General features: G+C 35.6%; 1 protein-coding gene across 3 annotated transcripts in view; it reads right to left on the bottom strand.

The window, feature by feature from the left end:
• NLGN4X (neuroligin 4 X-linked) overlaps positions 1 to 18,294 on the bottom strand; it is a 211,428-nt gene that overhangs the window by 135,755 nt on the left and 57,379 nt on the right. For all 3 annotated transcript variants that reach the window (XM_080377646.1, XM_080377647.1, XM_080377645.1), the window contains one exon: positions 3,449 to 4,293. In XM_080377646.1, coding sequence (XP_080233772.1) covers positions 3,449 to 3,920 — 472 coding nt within the window. In that variant the 5' untranslated portion in view covers positions 3,921 to 4,293. The remainder of the gene's footprint in view (positions 1 to 3,448; positions 4,294 to 18,294) is intronic.

The raw sequence follows: 18,294 nt of genomic DNA, 5'->3' as shown, positions 1-18,294 counted from the left end.
CCATTTGTCCAGTAAAGAACACCAAAAGAATAAAAATCCACATGGATAGAATTGCAGAGATATTCTGTTAGGTATATGTTTTGTTTTCTATCATAAATACTATTTTCATCTAAACTGAAAAAAATAAGCCCCTAAAAACAAAGATAACTTTTTACTTTGTAAGAACATACTAACATGGTAAATTCTTGCAGGATTCTGCTGCTATTTGACATTTGAAATCCAGAATCTTATGAGCCAAAAGAAAAGCTATGATTAATACAGATATAAAGTGGGTACAAGGCATTTTAATTTCTTTACCTAGATGCTCCAACTATTTTAAGGAACTATAGAATTTCATGTCATTTAATTTCAGTATATTTCTTCAGACTGGAAGAGCAAGATTTCAGAGTATTTTATTCTAAATAACTAATCTTATCTACCTAGTTAAAGGGACTGTAGTCTACTCCTATTTCCATAAAGTTTATACTGGCAGAATTCCATTGAAGCAATTCTGAAATCAGATGAATGCGTGTGTGCATTTATTCTTTAGTTCTTTTGTTCTAAGTATATGATCAAAGTTTGGTTCCCTTCAATCAAACCACACAAGATACAAGAAACAGGTCAGGCTATATAGTGCAAACCCCACACCCACCCCCAACAAAGCAACCCCCCCCCCAAAAAAAAAAAAAAAAAAAAAAAAAAAAAACACCACAAAAAAACCAACCAAAAAACAAAAAACAAAACCGCCAAACTTAGAGCTGCATTTTGATTAGTTATTCACTAGAATTGATTTGAAGTATCTCTGCATATGCCCACAGTTAATTCATTAGCTGTTCACCAATTCTTTTCACTGAAATTAAAAAAAAAAAAAAAGAAAAGAAAAAGATAGCATAAAATTATTATTCAGATTAAGTTTCATAGTCAGAGCATTAATTAGGTTTGAGTGATTCCATCTGCTTTTTCCTTCAGACAGAAAACAGTTTCAAAGCTTTTAAATAAGTCAGTACTTGAGAAAGAATTGAAAATGTGAGTTTAACTCAAAGTCACTCACTTTGAGAACTTGTTTCAAAAAGTAATTTAAAGGTCTGTCTCCATAACAGTGTAGCTCATTTTTGTCAACTAAGACTCATATAATGAAGTATAATGTATTTAATCAGATTGTATGGACTACAATTCAAAAACATTTATGTTTAGTATGATTTGGAGACACTAACTTAGGAGATGTGATTTGTAGGTCGGTTCTCCTTAATCATCTTTATGAACAGAAGGTTGCATATTTTCCTCACCAAAAAAAGCGACACTGAGTTTTATTAAACTAGTGATAAGATATATTGAATGCAATTAAAACATCATGTACTCCGTTTATTAATTTTTAAGTTTCTCATTCCCAATCAGAACCTGTTAGAAATGCTTGTCATATTGTACAGGAAATATCTTGCCTTCAGCTCATCACTGACACCAAACCTTGTCTCTCATTATTCAGCTACATGCTCTTTTATGCACAGGTTTATATTTTGAAGAGGATATATAAAAGAAAATAGATTCCATTTACATGCTATTTAGTGTAAAGAAAAAGAATCTAAAACAAGGGGGAAGAGTAAGACACACTTTTTGCAGAGTTAAGTTGGTTAAAAGATATACAACAGGTAAAATTTAGTTTATTGGTCCTTTCTATTTTAGTCTAACAGCAAATGCCATTAGCTATTACACGCCAAGTGAGGGATTTTAAAGGTGGTTAGCCATTCAGCACATGGTATTTTATTTTTATCCATTTGATACCAAATAATTCTTTTCCTAGACATTTGTATACATTTTGACATGTATAATTACCTGTCTTCCTTAATTAATGAATGAAACTTCTTATTACTAGATTGGAGGAATATATGAATTTACTAACACTGGGTTTTACAGTAAGACTGAGTTTGCAGAACTGATATTCCTTCAGTATGAACAAATAAAATCTAAACCTGAAATGCTTTCTTGGGGCAAGCTTAACCTAGTCACTAACTAAAAGCTGCAGGATAAAATGAAGAACATAAACCAATTTGGGAATTATCCATGTTATTATCCAAGGAGTGAGATGCAGTGCAACGAGACTGGAAGAGGGAAAGAACTGAGCAGAAAGATCTGCTCCGTCATCTGCATGCACGTGTGTGCGCGCGCACACACACACACAGCCCCCCTACACACAGTTTTTCTTTTAGAGCACTTTTCATTTAAGTAGCTTGGTAGTATTCATGTTTGCAGAGCTCCCAGTATTCCCAAACCTTACCGCTTTATTTTTAGCTTTCAAGTTTTTGCTTCAGCTGATGAGAACAGGAAAAGAAGGTGGTATGTTTTATTGCTGGTAACAACTTGGAAATTCTGAGTAAAGAAGCCAATCAAGGCAGAAGGATTATAATAATTGAAGTACAACATTTGCATATTTAAAGTATGGTTACTGAGGAATAACAATCCTTTGGTTATGCAAATCAACTCAGCTAAAGTGAAGGGATTTGCATATCTGGGAGAAATCTGTCACGTTATGCATTGGTAACTACATTCTAAGTGGCTGAAAGAACTGGCTTTTAACAGAATATTAAATGAAATTGCCAGTAGAATATTTTATTTCCTTGTAACACAGAATAAACTTAAATGATTTGGGGCCTGAAAAAACAGGTATTCTTGTTTGTAGGAAGCAATATCATTCAAAATGACAAAAGATACATTCAGCATGCCATAAAGCTAGAATTTTTAAGACTGAGATCATGAAAACTTTCAAAGAGTTGTGTGTTACCAGTTGTGTTCATCCTTTATGTCTATAGAAAGTGGTTTAAAGTAGCCCTTTTGTGACAGGATTGCAGAAACCATGAAATTTTAAGGCCACCTGTTAAGGTCTGCATAACAAAATAATGTGTACTTAATTTTAAATTTGGTGAATGAAGAAAACCAAGTTGTACTGAAAAGTTTCATAGCTACAGATCCTGGAAAAAAACCTGCAGACTGAACTACTATAAATTTTTTTTATTCTCTATTAAAATCAAGCAGAGTTAGCAGTAGATCAGAGGTATTACAATAAACCTAAAGAAAAATAATAGGGAAATTGTCCTCTAAAAATTAGTATGTGGCAGTATTTGTACCATTCATGCATGGGCAAATAAATATGTTACTTCTGGTTAATGTTTAATTCCCCTTTCCTCTCTTGTGATTGATACTCAGCTGTAGTTCAGATGTAAATGTAAAGCTGGCTTACACACTCTGGCCACTGCCTGCAAAAGAAATTGCGGTTTGGTGTCACACTGAAACATGAGCAAGAATTCATGCAATTGTGTTCAGTCTACGAAGTATTACTTATAATGCATGTTCAGAGGCATGATCAATTTCCACAGACAAACCATGGAGGAAAGTGAACAAGGTGCTTTAAAGACCTGGCTACCGCTCACATGCAGAACTTGTGAGTGAACTGCAGTGTGGTCTTTAGAGTACTTACCATCTTCTGTGGGCACATAGATATTCAAATACAGACAGTCTTCATTTTGATCTTGAACGTATGTCACCACAGTATCCAGATTGGCTGTAAACCAGACAGGCAGCATGTCATTGAGCAGTGACCTCTCATCCAGGTACTGCGGGCAGACGGCGGCAAACTGTGTGGCGTTGCGGACACCCGTCCAAGACGATGGTGGCTCCGGGGGCTGAAATCGCCTTTCTCCAGTAGGAGGAGAGGCATAAGGAACACCCAGGTACTGCTCCACTGGACCAAGGATCTCATTAGGCAAAGGTGTTCTTAAGCCACGTATTTTGCCATAATTCGTGGTAACAACTGGGTATTGTGCTTGGCCATCGATGAGAGTAAATCTTATAGCCAGTGCAGTTATCCACAGGAGGAAGTTAGAATTCAACATGACACACACTGGGGTGAAGATCAAAGGCAGCCATAGGAGTCCCATTGGTTTTGACATTATTTAAATCAACATCAGCAGGGCTCTTTTTTCCACAGCCAGGAGAAAAGTAATCAGTCAAGGAAAATGAAAACTAACAAAATAAAAAAGTAGTCAGAAGGAGATGAAGTGAGAGAAAAAGTAACCTTGTTCAGGGAGCAAAAACCCCAAAGCTGATGCGTGGTAGGTGCCTCAGCTGACTGGCTGCAGACAAATCCCAGTGTCAGAAGAAACAAGGGACTGTTTGCCCCTAAGGCCCATCCCAGATTTCAGCTTGGCTTAATCCTGGCAACACACAGCACTTTCCAGCAACTAGTGTGTGGGGAGATCTGCAGTTATTCCACTTCCCCAGCAAAATGGCTCCTTCTGGTGAAGTCCAGCCCACTAAGTCAGCCTGTGGCCAAGAGAAAACAAACAATTCAAATCAACAGAAACATTCATATTGGCATAAAGCTAAAAAACCCACACCAAACCATGTAATTAAATTTACACACCACTTCCATGCCAAAGCCCACAAATGTTTTATGAACTTTAGGCACCATGGTCAGCTATGTGTCTCCAAAGATTTGTAAGGTAAGAGAGCTGAAAACTGAAGCCACAGACTTGTCAGAGGTTATGGCGCAAACCAAACATTTCCGCTTCTGTATACGCTTCCAAACAAAACCACAGCCCAAACACTGCTCCTTTCAAGAATGGCACCACATTTAAGTGCTAGCTTCAGGGTATTTTCTGTCCTAAATAAACAGCATCTCCTTTTTAAGCATATTTGCACTCCCACAAGAAACATTCATTAAATGTTTTGCCACACTGGATAATCTCTCTTTGTTGTGATATGACTTCTATAGAGTATTTTTCATGGGTATGCCTACTCTTCTGTATGACATCCTAATTTACCTCCATCTAATTCAGAAATTCCAAATAATGTAATAGCATTACATTAGTTCAAATCAAGTGTGAGAGCAGTTACTCAATATTAGATACAAAATTATTGGTTTTCATATCTGGGTTGGGGTTTAGTTTTTTGTTTGTTTGGGGTTTTTTTGTTTTGGTTTTTTTTTGTTCTATGTCTGACAAAAAGGAACACTGGAAGCTGAAAAGAAGAACAAAAAAGCATGATATAATCTCTCAAGTCAGATTTTGACCCACATAGTGTTACAATTATGTAATATTACGTTCTTGCACGCTCCTGCTTTTAATTTTTAGACAGAAGGCAATTCATAAAATAATTCTCTTAATTCTTAATGAAAAACAAGTCACATAAATATGCTAACCATTACAAGTAGTATAAATAAACACACAGCACTTCTTAATACTTACATTCTCCTCCCTGCCCCAAGAAATGAAAAAGTTCATTTTTACCCATTATTCAACCCAAAACCACAGATAATTCTACACCTAAAGAGATCCTTGTTATAGGAAACTGGTGCTTTCCATTTGAAAAGATGAACACAGATTTAGAGATAAAACTTATCTAAGTGGACTACCAGGTCCACTTTTTTCAGTCAGGGCTTTGTCTCACGAAGATGCACAATTAATTTTCAAAAGCAGAAAAAAAACAAATTAAGTAGCTATTGGCAGTGATCTCAAATTAAAAAAAACAGTCCTAAAACAAACCATTAAATAACCCAAATAACCCAAAAATAACCACAGCAGACATCTATGCAGATTGTTTAAGACAAGGAAAGTCTTTTGAAAGAAAGATATTTAATTCTTTCACAACCCCTGGAATTCTTCAATTATTTCATTTTAGCACTCATACTGCAAAATTTTTGAAACACCTGAACAACAGAGGCCAGAAAAATATCAGATATGTGTTATTTATGGTGAACCAAAAGTTCTATTGACACTTTCACTTGTAGATAATAGGCTTAAATGCTGTCTCCAAAGGACTTGCAATCTAAGTACAATTTCTGAAAGACAAATCAGTGACAGCTTCATCATGTCTCTCAGGGCACCACCAGAGCCATTAGTCCCTTCCTGAGCTGTGCTGTGGGAAGCCCTGTGCCCAGACCTATGCCCAGCCTGGATCTTGCCCTGACTAGGTCCCCAGGTTGACCTTGGACCTGACTCCTCACCCTTCCTGGCCTGGTAATCATTGGACAGTGGCAGGGTCCTGTCCTTGTCCTCAGCCTAGCCTCAATGGGTTCTTTAGGAGGATGCCCCATCAGCAAGAGTATCGTCCTGGCCCATCCTCCCCCATGGGACAGCCCCACTCTGGTTGTTCCCTGATACTCAAGAGTGGCCAGCCAGCTACTGGTCACTCAAAATTCCTCTTCAAGCATCTCCTTCCCCTCTGATTTTTGATACTGTCTTTTAACAACACAAGTCTGCAGCAGGCAACTGATTTTGGGCAGTGTTCCTTCATGCTTTCTCCCATCCTGACTTTGGTACACTTTTCTGACCATGCAGCACAAACCAGATTTTCCAGTCATACTCAAATGAGGATTTAATCTCTCTTCAAGGAGGAACAACAGATCATATTCCCTTGATAACCACAATGCAGAAGTTTGTAATAACATAATAAGAAAAAGAAATGCGGAGTAAAGCACTGAGAAAATTGAGAAGGTAGAAGGACAGTGATCAAGATAATGAAAAAAAGACAGAGAAAAAACCTTGTCTGGACAAACAGCAAATGCAAAAAAGAGGAAACAAAACAAGAAAACAAACTGGGAATGACAAATAAACAACAGTAAACACATTAACAGCATGGAGAGAATGAAAAATGACATGATGGAAAGTGGAAATCATCAGCTGACACGCATACTAGAGATAATTCACAACTGTCACAAATGTGACTTAATAAATAATATTTATCCATACAAACTACAGGGTGTCTTTGGATCAAATATCTGGTGATATGCCATTATTTTGAATAGGGTGAACAGACAGGAAAAGGGAAACATTCATTATTGACCTGGAACTGAATTTGCTATACGATTCCTTATCTAGCAAATCAGACCAACAAAAGTTAGGTTTATGGGTATTAAATCCACTCATACAATGTGCCTTATTTTCCCCTGTACCTTAATATGAGCATACACAAAGTTTGCATTTCTGATTCATGCACATGGATTCAAGATCTAAATGTCTACATAAGGAAACAAATCGTTGGCTAACTCACAGAATATAGCCAGCTTTGTCAGCCCCACTGTCTGACCTATAACAGACCTGCAGCCTTTGCCGACCAGTGCAGAGACATAAACAAAGAGCAGATAGAGAGAAGTGCATTAACACAGGTAAGGTATATACCATAAAAGAGCAATTCTAAGATGATAAGTCACAATAAAACCACTATTTGTTGTAACAAGTTCTAGTTATTAAAAGTTATTGTTGTTAGTCATTTAAACGGCAACAGAAGCAATCAATTTTTTTTAGTAATTACTTGTTAAACAGGTCTTTTCCAAAAGTTTACATAAATAATAAATTATATATGACCACTGTTTACAGTCACATGAAGAAAATTGTTTTGCAAAGACAGCATTAGGCCTTCTTTTCAGTTTATTGACTTACTACTAGAGAAATTACCATTTCAATAAGGTTAGTTTCACACTATGAAATACATACACATTCATACACAGAGAAAGATGCATGGAATAATTTTCAGTAAGAATATCAAGAGATAAGAAAGAAGGCATGCTAGCTATACCTTCGTGAACTAGCTGATTATGCTATGTACATCATTAAAAAGGCTGGAAGATGCAAACAAGGAATCCCAGACTGCAATTACAGATTAATCTTAAATCAAAAGCTCTATGCATTTTAGAATGCTTTTGGATATTCACTAAATCAAAACCAGTTTGATGCACATCTATATGCATCCAGTCAGCTGTTTAATACACCTTTACATACTGAGTATACAGGAAGAAATGTACTTGTAATATCTTTATTTATTATTACTAATACTGTTGGATTTTTTCCATTTTTATTTTTTATTTATTATTTTATTACTCCTTCAAGTATTAGAAAAATGTGTACAAACTTGCTTACAAAAACTTACTAGTTGGAAGCATTACCCACTCAAGCAATCCAAAACAATCAATCCAAATAAAAATATTTTGTTTAAAATGGTAACTTCTGGCAACACAATACACAAAGAGAAGTCAAAGGAGATCTGAGATCACATATTCATACATGACTTCTTTACTGGCACAGAAGTATAATTTGAGACTAATGAGACATTTATGACCTATGAAGTAAATGCAGATTGAAGTTAACAGGGATGTGCATCTCTTAGAAGCACCATTTTTACTCGATTATGAATCTATGCCCCAAGCCACACTTACAGATGCTTAAACAGTCTATGAATCAGGCCTTCAGGGCTAACCTGATGGTTTGCAGGATCTGCATTTAGCACTTTTTCAGCTTGAGCAGATGAGTATGTAAGTAGCACTATACTAATTCTGTACCTGCTGGGGAAATATGAGATGGTTTAAAAGTCTTCTTTGGTTCAGGATAGAACAGGAAACACTGAAGTGATTTCAACGTCTTTTGAACTGCTTCTCCAGGTCAAGACAGTCAAAAGAAAACCAAACACAAATATAAACTATATGAGCGCAAGGGACTATGATTCCCTAGGGTTTCTCAGACTTTATCTAAACCAACTAGTGCAATACTGTGCACCTCAGCTTTCAGTACTGACCACTTTTGGTCTCTGTCCCTTCTGCTCAAATTCCCTGGGGCAAGGTTTTTTATATGTACGTAGGCTTGATCTCAATACAAAATCAGGGCTAAATACCCACATACCCCTCTTTAGACATATGTTCTGAAAGCATAGAGTTGGCTTGAGTAGCTGAACCCTGGCTAGTCACCAGAACAAAAATAACAAATAATGTAATCAATAAAACTTAATTTTCTCCTTATACTGATATTTTGTACAGTATTTCACAGAATATGGGAATTTAAAAAAATATTTCATTTACTAAGAACATTAATTTTGGCTTTTTTGTGTGTGGGGAGGGGTGTGTGGTTTGTTGGGGTTTTTTAATAAAAGTAATTTAAAAACATCCTGTTTTAAACATACATAAAACTCTATAATAAATGTACTGGTAGAAGACTGTAAATAAGAACTACCCAAGACAGAGCAATTTTTGAATATGCCTACAGTATCAACTTTAGCAATACATACATACATATAGATATATATATACACACACATATATATATATACACACATATACATATATACACACACACAAATATATATATATACACACACACACATATGTATATATGAAATTTGGAACTTCAGCCCAAAATTAATCACACAGTGATTTTCCATAAAATCTCTTCCCAAAGCAGGTTTAAATGCAACTCTAACTCAAATTCAGCACTACAACCTCTTAAATGTCACTGTGTTCAAAATGTTTGCTCAATCACACAGGAACAATTCTTTCAAATACCAGTAAATGCACACTGGATTTGTCTACCATTTTTCAAATAAAAAACAGTTATAATTTCTTTAGGTTTGTGGAGGGGTTTTGGGGTTTTATTTTTGTTTTTTTCATTTGTTTGTTTGTTTTCCCCAGGTTCTAGGACTATTTTCTTGTTACACTGCAACGAGGTAAGCTTTGTTCTTCCTCATGCTACGTAAAGTCATTCAGAAAAGTCAGACAAAGTCATAGCGACAACACAAAGGAACATCAATCATGAACTAATGGGCAGTTTCTGGAGTAGATTACCTGGAAGGTTGGTGGGAAGGTTATTAACTGAAATTGAGAAATCAGATATATTTTAAATCTCAGAACTGCAACAGTAGCAATGCCTGCCTTCAAATTAACATGCAGCAGAGTCTTATGAGAAATTATTTTTCATAATAGAAGCTATATGTTTATTTTGTTGGGTTTTTGTAAGCATTTTCCAGTAAGAATAGCTTTCAACAATGTATTATTAAAATACTATTAAAAAAAAATGCCACTTCCCAGCACGCCCCACCTCCCCATCCCCCCAATCAAACAAACCAAAACCAAATCCAGACTTATAGTAACCCTAACTTACCATTATAAACTTTGCTAGGGATGAGTATCTGACCTATGTACCAACATTATTAATGTATTGACCAAGTTATACATCAGTATGATTTCTGTGGTATCACACTGCTGTTCAGTCACAGCAATTCAACAGGTAATAGGGATTGGAGGGGGTTTTAGTGGTTCAGAATACCATCATTTGTCTTCTACATCACATTCTAATGTATCTTATTAATTCACAGTTAATATTCTCTGGAAGGTTTAAAGATAAAAAGAAAGTAAAACATCAGTGATACAAATTCAAGAACTGTGATATCTCCTTTCTTAAAATGAAGATAAATTCCAAGTATAGAAACATCACTGTGGACCTTGAAGTTGGTCTTAGATTTATGGTTAAAAATAACTGAGAACAAAGATAGGTAATTCATATTATTTTTAAAAAAATCTAGAAATAAACCCTGAAAAGCAATGCAAATTATATACAAAGATTAAATTAAATAGATTTTTTTCCCCCCAAATATCACGCTGCATTTACCTTCCTATGAATTTCTTCAGTGAGTCTCTCAGATAGGCTTGGAGTGTCAGCAGGTCCCTCAGGTTAGAATCTACAATCGCCATTTACTTTTCAGAAAATGGACACACATTTATTTCATATCATTGTTTCTTGCTTGCAGCTAGACTGCCTTGTGAATTTTGAAGTCCCATACACTCTCAAACAGAATGATAGGACTATAAAGAAAGGCTGTGTAGTCCCTACATAGTTTTTGGAAACTGCAATTCTCTCCATAATAAAAACAATTTGAAAAGCAAGCAAAGGGAAATAAAAAGTGTGATCATCACTCTTTTTCAAGTAAAACCAAAGAAATACACTTCTTAAGCATTTTACGCTTCTGTAAAAAATCAGGTGTTTGGATCTAACTATAAAAAGCTGTTGCTGAAGAATCACAGATATGGTTTCCTGTAGAGGAATTATAGGGAAATGAAGGCAGGTTAATTAACATTGATAATACACAGCTGTGGATTTGCTTCAGGGGTGGAGGGTTGGCTGCCATGGATAAGGTGCAGCTGTGGCTGGTTCCTGCTGAGTAGTTAAATAGCTCGTAAGGGGTATGGACAGGGAGGACTGGATGAAGAGAGACCTGGAAGAAGCAGAGGGAAGACAGAGTGTGTGCCCTGGATGTAGGAGAGGCCCTAGGAGAAGCAGAGAGAAGAAGGGGCCCTGGTGATGGATACAGCAGGGGCAAGAAGCAGGGTGGACTGGCCTGAAGAGGATGAACAAACAGCACAGACAGTAGATGGACTGTTGAAACCTCATGGGGATTAGCAGTTGTGCTGAGGCAAGGTGTGAGAGCTACTTATTCAAGTTCACATGGTATGTGAAGGTAAAAGCCTTGTTGCAGCCAGCTAGTTTTGATAGTGCTGTGATGGTTTCCCATATTTATTTTTTTTTCCCCTGTATTTAAAATGTTTAAAAAAAGCATTTTGGTGAGGAGGACCCAAGACTAACTGGAAATGCTCAGTCAAGACAGTTGCAGTTATCTGACTAAGATTTGAACTCTAATTTCAACTGGTGTTGCCATAAAAAGCATGGAAAAATTTCAGTGGTTGGTCAATTCTCTTGATACTTTCTGCTTCTTAAGATAAATTAATGAAGATTGCAAATAAATATAAGGTTTCAATATTGGGATGGAAAAAATGTGGCATAAACTTTTTACAAACATACTTGAAACTACTAGCTATTCCAGGTGTGTTCCACTCAGATCAAAATTTGACCATTCATGATATAAATTTAAGCTTCCTAGGACTGAATGGACACTGTAGCCATTCAAATGTCTCACGTGACAATGCAGAAAGGTCATGACACACTCTCAAATAATATAGCAACAATTAACTTTCACTGCAAGGTAATGTGACAGGGTACTAACTCTTTTCTTTGCTCTGAAAGAGTCTAATGCCTAAAATATGACTGTGGACTATGATTGCAAGATATATTTATTTGATAGTCTATTTGTTTAATTGTGGCTACAAAGTCTTATGAACTTGAAAAGCAGCATTTTCTTATTTTAGGGAAATGTACAAAAATGGCATCAGTACAAACTAGCACAATTGTGACTTTCATTTCCAGCTTCTACGTCTAATATGACCCTGTAAAAGAAATACAACACACTCTGATTCTCTTTTTTTTTTTTTTTTGTCACACATCTGTTTTCTTAAATTCAGATATGTTACTCCAAGAGAAAAGGTTATGATCTGAAACAGGATGTTTAGACCTGACTTCCTGTAAGGCAAAAGCTCCTGTAAAATTCCTTATTCCTGGAATATGAAAATAATTAATGAGTATAAAAAAATGAAAAACACAAAAATCTCTATACTTTTTGTTTAGGTTTGCAGAATAGAACTTTTAAATTTAAGCCTTCAAAAATATTAAAGATCATTATCTATTACCACTGCATGACATAAAAAATGAACATTTTTAACATGGACTGGGTCTAACTTCTCTCCAGTAAGAAAGGTCAAATGACTGAAAAAGAAAATTCTTAAGAGAATCTATCAGGCTTTGTCTAAATAATAAACAGAGAAACTTAGAGGTATCATACCTCTCTTTCTGTCTTCACCCTTAAGCCTATGTATGTACTCTCCTCAAGGATGGAAGAAACTAAATCTATTGTCTGAAACTGAGGGACTGATTGTTAGGCAATTTGATCCCTAAGACAACTTAACTATTAGAACTTGATATCTTCCTGTTGGCATTCCAGTCGAAGAGGAAACAACAAATGTTAGAATAACAAAAAACGTTGGGAAAAGCAATTTAAACCAGCTAGGCATATAGTCCCCCCTGCCCAGTATGTTATATGGCAAAAAGCCCCAGTTGCTGCTCTATTGCATAAATGCCTGAAACTGGATTATACAGGAGACACAGGCATGACATTTTCATTTCATTACCTAGCTCAGTTACCAGGTGGTGATACTGCCTTCATTCATGTCAGAATTATGCACTCATCTTGGAAATGGGATAGTTGAGTGACTACTTTTGTTAACCTGAAGAAAGTTGAACTCGCATCTCCCCTCTTTCAAGTTACAAAAGTTAGATTTAAAATAAACAGACTTAAAATAAAGCTCGGATGGCTATGAGGATTGTGAGCAGCATTGTCTTTTGCTCAGATTCTCATCCTTGGACTATAAGAAAACTTAACTTTGCAGCCTTGTAAAGCTGAAACTCTGCTGGACAGGTATTCTCCCTTACAAGCAAGCTTTATGCAGTTTGTTGGAGAATCACTTCATGAAATACAAATTGGGACTGGAGATTCTTTACTATGCTATCATGTCATGAAACTTTTTACAGCTTACTCTTCCCTTTTAAGTTTTCTTTCTTTGCTAGAAATTGGACAACTTCACCAGCAGAAGGGAAGAACATCCCCCAACTTTTGTTTCTGTGCTGCTATACTCCTAACTTAATGGGCTTTCTCCTCCTAAATGTTGGCTTGAGCCACTCTTATTTTAGAGGAGAGAGAGGTTGCCTCAGCAAGAAAAGCCTTCACAAAACGTTATGAAGGATGAGATCACCAGAATCACTTGCTAGATCTTAGAAGAGAATAACAAGGCAACCATTCCTATGCTGCCTTCCCCTCTCCCCACCAAACACTGAGTTTAAAAGCCTGCCTGAAAGACAGTCCATGTCATATAATCTACTTATTGTCCTGTCTATACTGAATTCATAATGAAGTGTGAAATTCTTAACTTTCTAATTGATATAAGTACTGTTGTGAATTATATTATACACTGTGGACCCCCCTAAAGTTAAGCAGATTATTACCATAAAGAAGTCCCATTTTGGATCCAGATCTTGGTCTGTTTTTAGGCCAGTGCAGTAAGCGCTGGAATTTAGGTCTAAGCAGTAAAGTAAATAAGGCCAGAGCACTGTCTTCAGCACAGTCTTGCCACAGTATTCATACCTTCCAGCCAATGCACAGGCATTACCAGGGAGCAGGACAAGCTGGAGGTTCTCCTCAACAGAAAGTACAAATAAGGCTTTTTTTTTTGGGTTTTTTTTTTTTGGTAAGAAGGGTTTTCTCTATAGAGATGCTAACTGTGCTATGCTGTGTGGCCTTAGGGGCAGAGAACTGGATCTGGACCACTTTATTTACAAAGAGACATACCCTCATAGACAGCACCAGATATATCTCTCCTCCACAGTGATGGATGCCAGAAGTCCAAGGCTGACTGCCTGCTTTTATGTAGGGTACATTTTTTGCTTAAATATGGAAAATGGGGGGAAAAAATAGAGGGTTTGTTCCCCCATAAAATTAATGAAATATGGCTGTCATCTTACATCAGATAGGTTGACAAACCTTTAATATGAGAGGATGTACACAACAAAAACAACAGCAAGAGTGGGATTAATTTTCAAATCCACGGTAAAGGCTGAGTAAATATCAAGCAGTCCAACAAAATCTTGAAGCCTAAGAAACAGACTTCTTAAATTCTATCCCTTTGGAAATATGAATTCTAAAGTTGTTACACAAAGTAGCAATAAGATATACTACAAAGAATAATTCCACACATTATAAGATTGAAATAGATGTCTTGATATCAGTTACTTGAGTTTTTAAGGTTCTTAATAACTACTTTTTCAACTTTATCTATTTGTTGCCAAAAAGGGCATCAGAAAAAGAAAGTTAAGATGGAATGAGAAAAGAAAAGGGTATTAAAATCGAATATTTTGTAGGTAATTTTCTATTCAGTTAAAAAGGTCCTCCATTTCCAGTTCCACCCTCCCCAAATGATAAAAATCAGAACACTTTTCATGGTCTTTTAACAATTCTGAAAGAAATCTCAGAATTACTAAGTGAATGCTTTTCTCTTAGGTAAAAAATATAAAATCAATTTCTCAAAATTATCTGCATGACAGCCCCTATCATTCTACTACATGCTTAACTTCAAAGCTATCTCACATTTAGTTAATTATATTTTTTTCCATCAAAGGCTTTTCATAAATCTAACACAATATATTATATTTTCTTTGTAGTGTGTAGAACTGGTATCAGAGTGAAAAAGGAAACCCAACAAAAAATGTATTTATTGCTATTTCTGTTCCTGCTCACCCTTCCATTCCCTATTGGAAAGTTTCTATTTTTGCATAGCAAAATGAAAAGGTACCTCCTCTACTTTGGACACATCACTAAAGCTCCCACTTTTTTGTTGTCCCACTAACTTTGTGTGAAAATTAGGTATTCTTTCTAAAGCAGAAGCATATACTTCAGGCAGCAATTCTTCCTACTGTAAAATAGGTATTTGACACTAAATATTATTTGAAGCCAAACCATGAAAACATCCTGAAGCTTGTTTAAGGAGCCCAAGTAATTAGCCTAGATTAGACAACTAATTGTCTGATAGTTGAAGTACAGCATGATGACTTTTTCACATTTTACCAATATGTACATAATTATAACTGTGATACACAAAGTTAAGAAACTTGTAATTTTCCTGTTAGTTTCATACATGAATGAAGTCCTTGTGAGTAAATCAGGTAGATCATGTTCTGCTATAAGTTTCTAATAGGCTTTTTTTTCTGTTCTTTCATTAGTTCTGCTGATGGTTGATTAAAGATCATGCAGCATCCATTGCTACGAAATTCAGTATACAGTGTTTAGACTACACTTCAAGTGTTTTCTTGCCTAGTATTCAATTTCCATTATCCTTTAATTTTTATTATTGCTATTAATAGTTCCCATAGATATCTCTGTGTTACTTTGAAAGCTCCTCTGCATGGTACCTTCCTTGAAGCAAAAACATATCTTGATGAACAAGTTTATCCATTTTCACCACCTACACCTAACGTCAGTCTTTACTAACATAGGAATGATAGGTTTGTGGAAAAACAGTATTATGTTAGAAATGTATGATTATTTTGATTTTGTCTCTCAACTTGTCAGAAAACATATTTCCCATTACTTTTTGGACGCAATGAGGACTATTCACGAATGACTTTCTAAGAGGATCCATGAAACACTATTATTATCATATTATTTAGCACACACTAGCTGTTTTCAGAGAATTTCAAAAGTACATGGGCACTATCAAAATTGCAAACAGATAAGAGAAATAAATCACACATTTTTTCACAGATTGCTTTTACCATGTAACACATACATACAGCAATACTCACACTAACCGCACTGTAGATTCTTACATGGTATAATTTTCTGACCAGTTGAAAAAAAGAGAACAGGAGAAGGTAAGCAAATACACTAACACCTTTCATAATGAGAAGAAATAGTTTTTAACAATGTGATTTCATGACAAAACATTATGCCTCAGTACCTTTCCAAGACCTGTCTTATTCTTGTTCTCCCCTGCTTGAAAATGTGTTCTCATAAAAGTATCTTCCATCCTTTCGCTCTTTTGCATGTGGCTTTCTCAGTTCCCCGTCTAATTCTCAAATCTTTCTCACAGAGTGTACGCCACTTGTTCTTTTTTCCAAATCATAATTCTCTCCTATAGATCTTTTCTTCTCCCTGCTCATTTGTTTCTAGCTTCCCTTCACCTGTTTATACATATATGTAAGGTGTATATAAAGATCTATGCCCAACAATTTAATGTCAAATTGACTTTTATTTTGTAAAGGGAATTTATTTCATTTTTTTAAAGGATTTCTTGAGGGGGGGGGGGGGTGTCTCCCCCCCTCCCTTTTTTTTCTTTTATCATGTCTATATGGGATGATATTGCAGAAAGAATAGAAGACAATTTGCAGCTGCCAAGTTAACTAGGAAGTACTGATCTATTTTTTTTCCCTCCCTCAGTCAACTGATTTAGGTGAAAGCTGAATAAAAAAATGCACCCACATGGCAGGAATTATGGCTTCCTGTGTGCTTCTATTATATCATCTTAAGAAATCTCGCTAATAAAACATCATACTAACCAAAAATATCTGCCACAAACTAATGCGGTCAATTAATAGAACAGATGGAGGTCAGGGCAGACAATTAAATCCCTTTGACAGAGGAAAAGATTATTCTACCTCATATTGGAGATATGTCAGTAATTCCTGTCTGATCTGACTTACACTTTTATTCCTCAAAATAATTCCTTCCATAATGCCTTCTTTGGCATGACAGAGAAAGATACATAATTTAAAAGTCTTGCTTGCTGCTGCATATAACTATTTATTTTTAAAGTGATGTGAAAGTGCACCTGTGTTTTATCAGCAGTATTTTTACTGATACCTAGAACAAGAATATCACATCCTTTTTGCTTTTGTTTAGACAGCTGCTATTCTTCTCAAAGTCTGCCCCCCAGGATGATATAACTATCACCTTGGCAAGTTGTTAACCACTTTCTTTTTGGAATTTAATATTGTTTCCCATAGGCACAGGAGACAACCATCCAGGAGTCCTGATTCGTTATTTCTCTGGCTCCGATTTCATGCCGTATTGAAATCTTACAACAATTTTGGCATATTTGTATCAATTGTATTTCCTAAACTCTTGCACTGAGATAATTGTGTTTCTGGACACCAGATCTAAACTGTTAATACTAAAACCTGTAAGTACTGTTGTCATATTCTGGCAATATTGAGTACATGCTTCATATTTTGAACAAAAGGTTTGGACTACCAGAAACTCTGATTTTTCTGATCCCCTGCCTGTACATTTCCAACACTAAACCATAAACAGCCATAGGTAAAAATTGTTCAGATGAGGATTTAAATGAAATTATCCAGGAGATAATAATAATAATAATAGAGAAAAAAAAAACACAAAAGACCCCCAACTTTGCATCAAATGAACGCTATCTTTTTTTTTATTATAGAACATTTGGAAAAAAAAGTCTGATGTTGCAGTCCTGAACATCAGAGTCATAAGCCCCAAAGTTTTGATAACTCTTTGACTCCATTTTTTTAAATTAACTCAAAAACTTACTGTGGTAATATTTCAAAGATAACAAGCTCAGAATCCTGTTGCACTAATACTATGCTAATATTTAAAAGCACTGAAAATTCCACACTCTAAAAGTCAATGAAGCTGCCAAGACAGTGATTTTTTAGTATTATTGCTGTGATTGCTCTGTCCCAGCTCCAATTTCCATAGAGGAAATTCTAATACATTCATTTTCTTTGTCAAGTTCATCTATTGAAAACTCTTGCTTTGTAAATTAATGAACTTAGATTACTTCGTTTCTACACTGTCATCAAAGGTTTGTCTTTCAGATACATGTTCTTTAATGAATTCTGCTTTCAAACTAATTTACAGTTTATGCTGAAAATAGCAGATCTGAATTTCTTGTACCCTTGTGTAGCTTATTACCTCACTGTTTATACTTTTGGTTTTAGTTATGACAGCTTCTAAGCGTATGGAAAACAGATTCTGGTTCTGCCATTGGTTGAACATTGTATTGTTCACACCACTGCACTCAATCAGTTGTATTTCACT

This window comes from Falco punctatus, assembly GCF_963210335.1.
Source record: "Falco punctatus genome assembly, chromosome: 2".
Classification (NCBI taxonomy): Eukaryota; Metazoa; Chordata; class Aves; order Falconiformes; family Falconidae; genus Falco; species Falco punctatus.
This window is presented reverse-complemented; position numbering and strand designations above follow the sequence as displayed.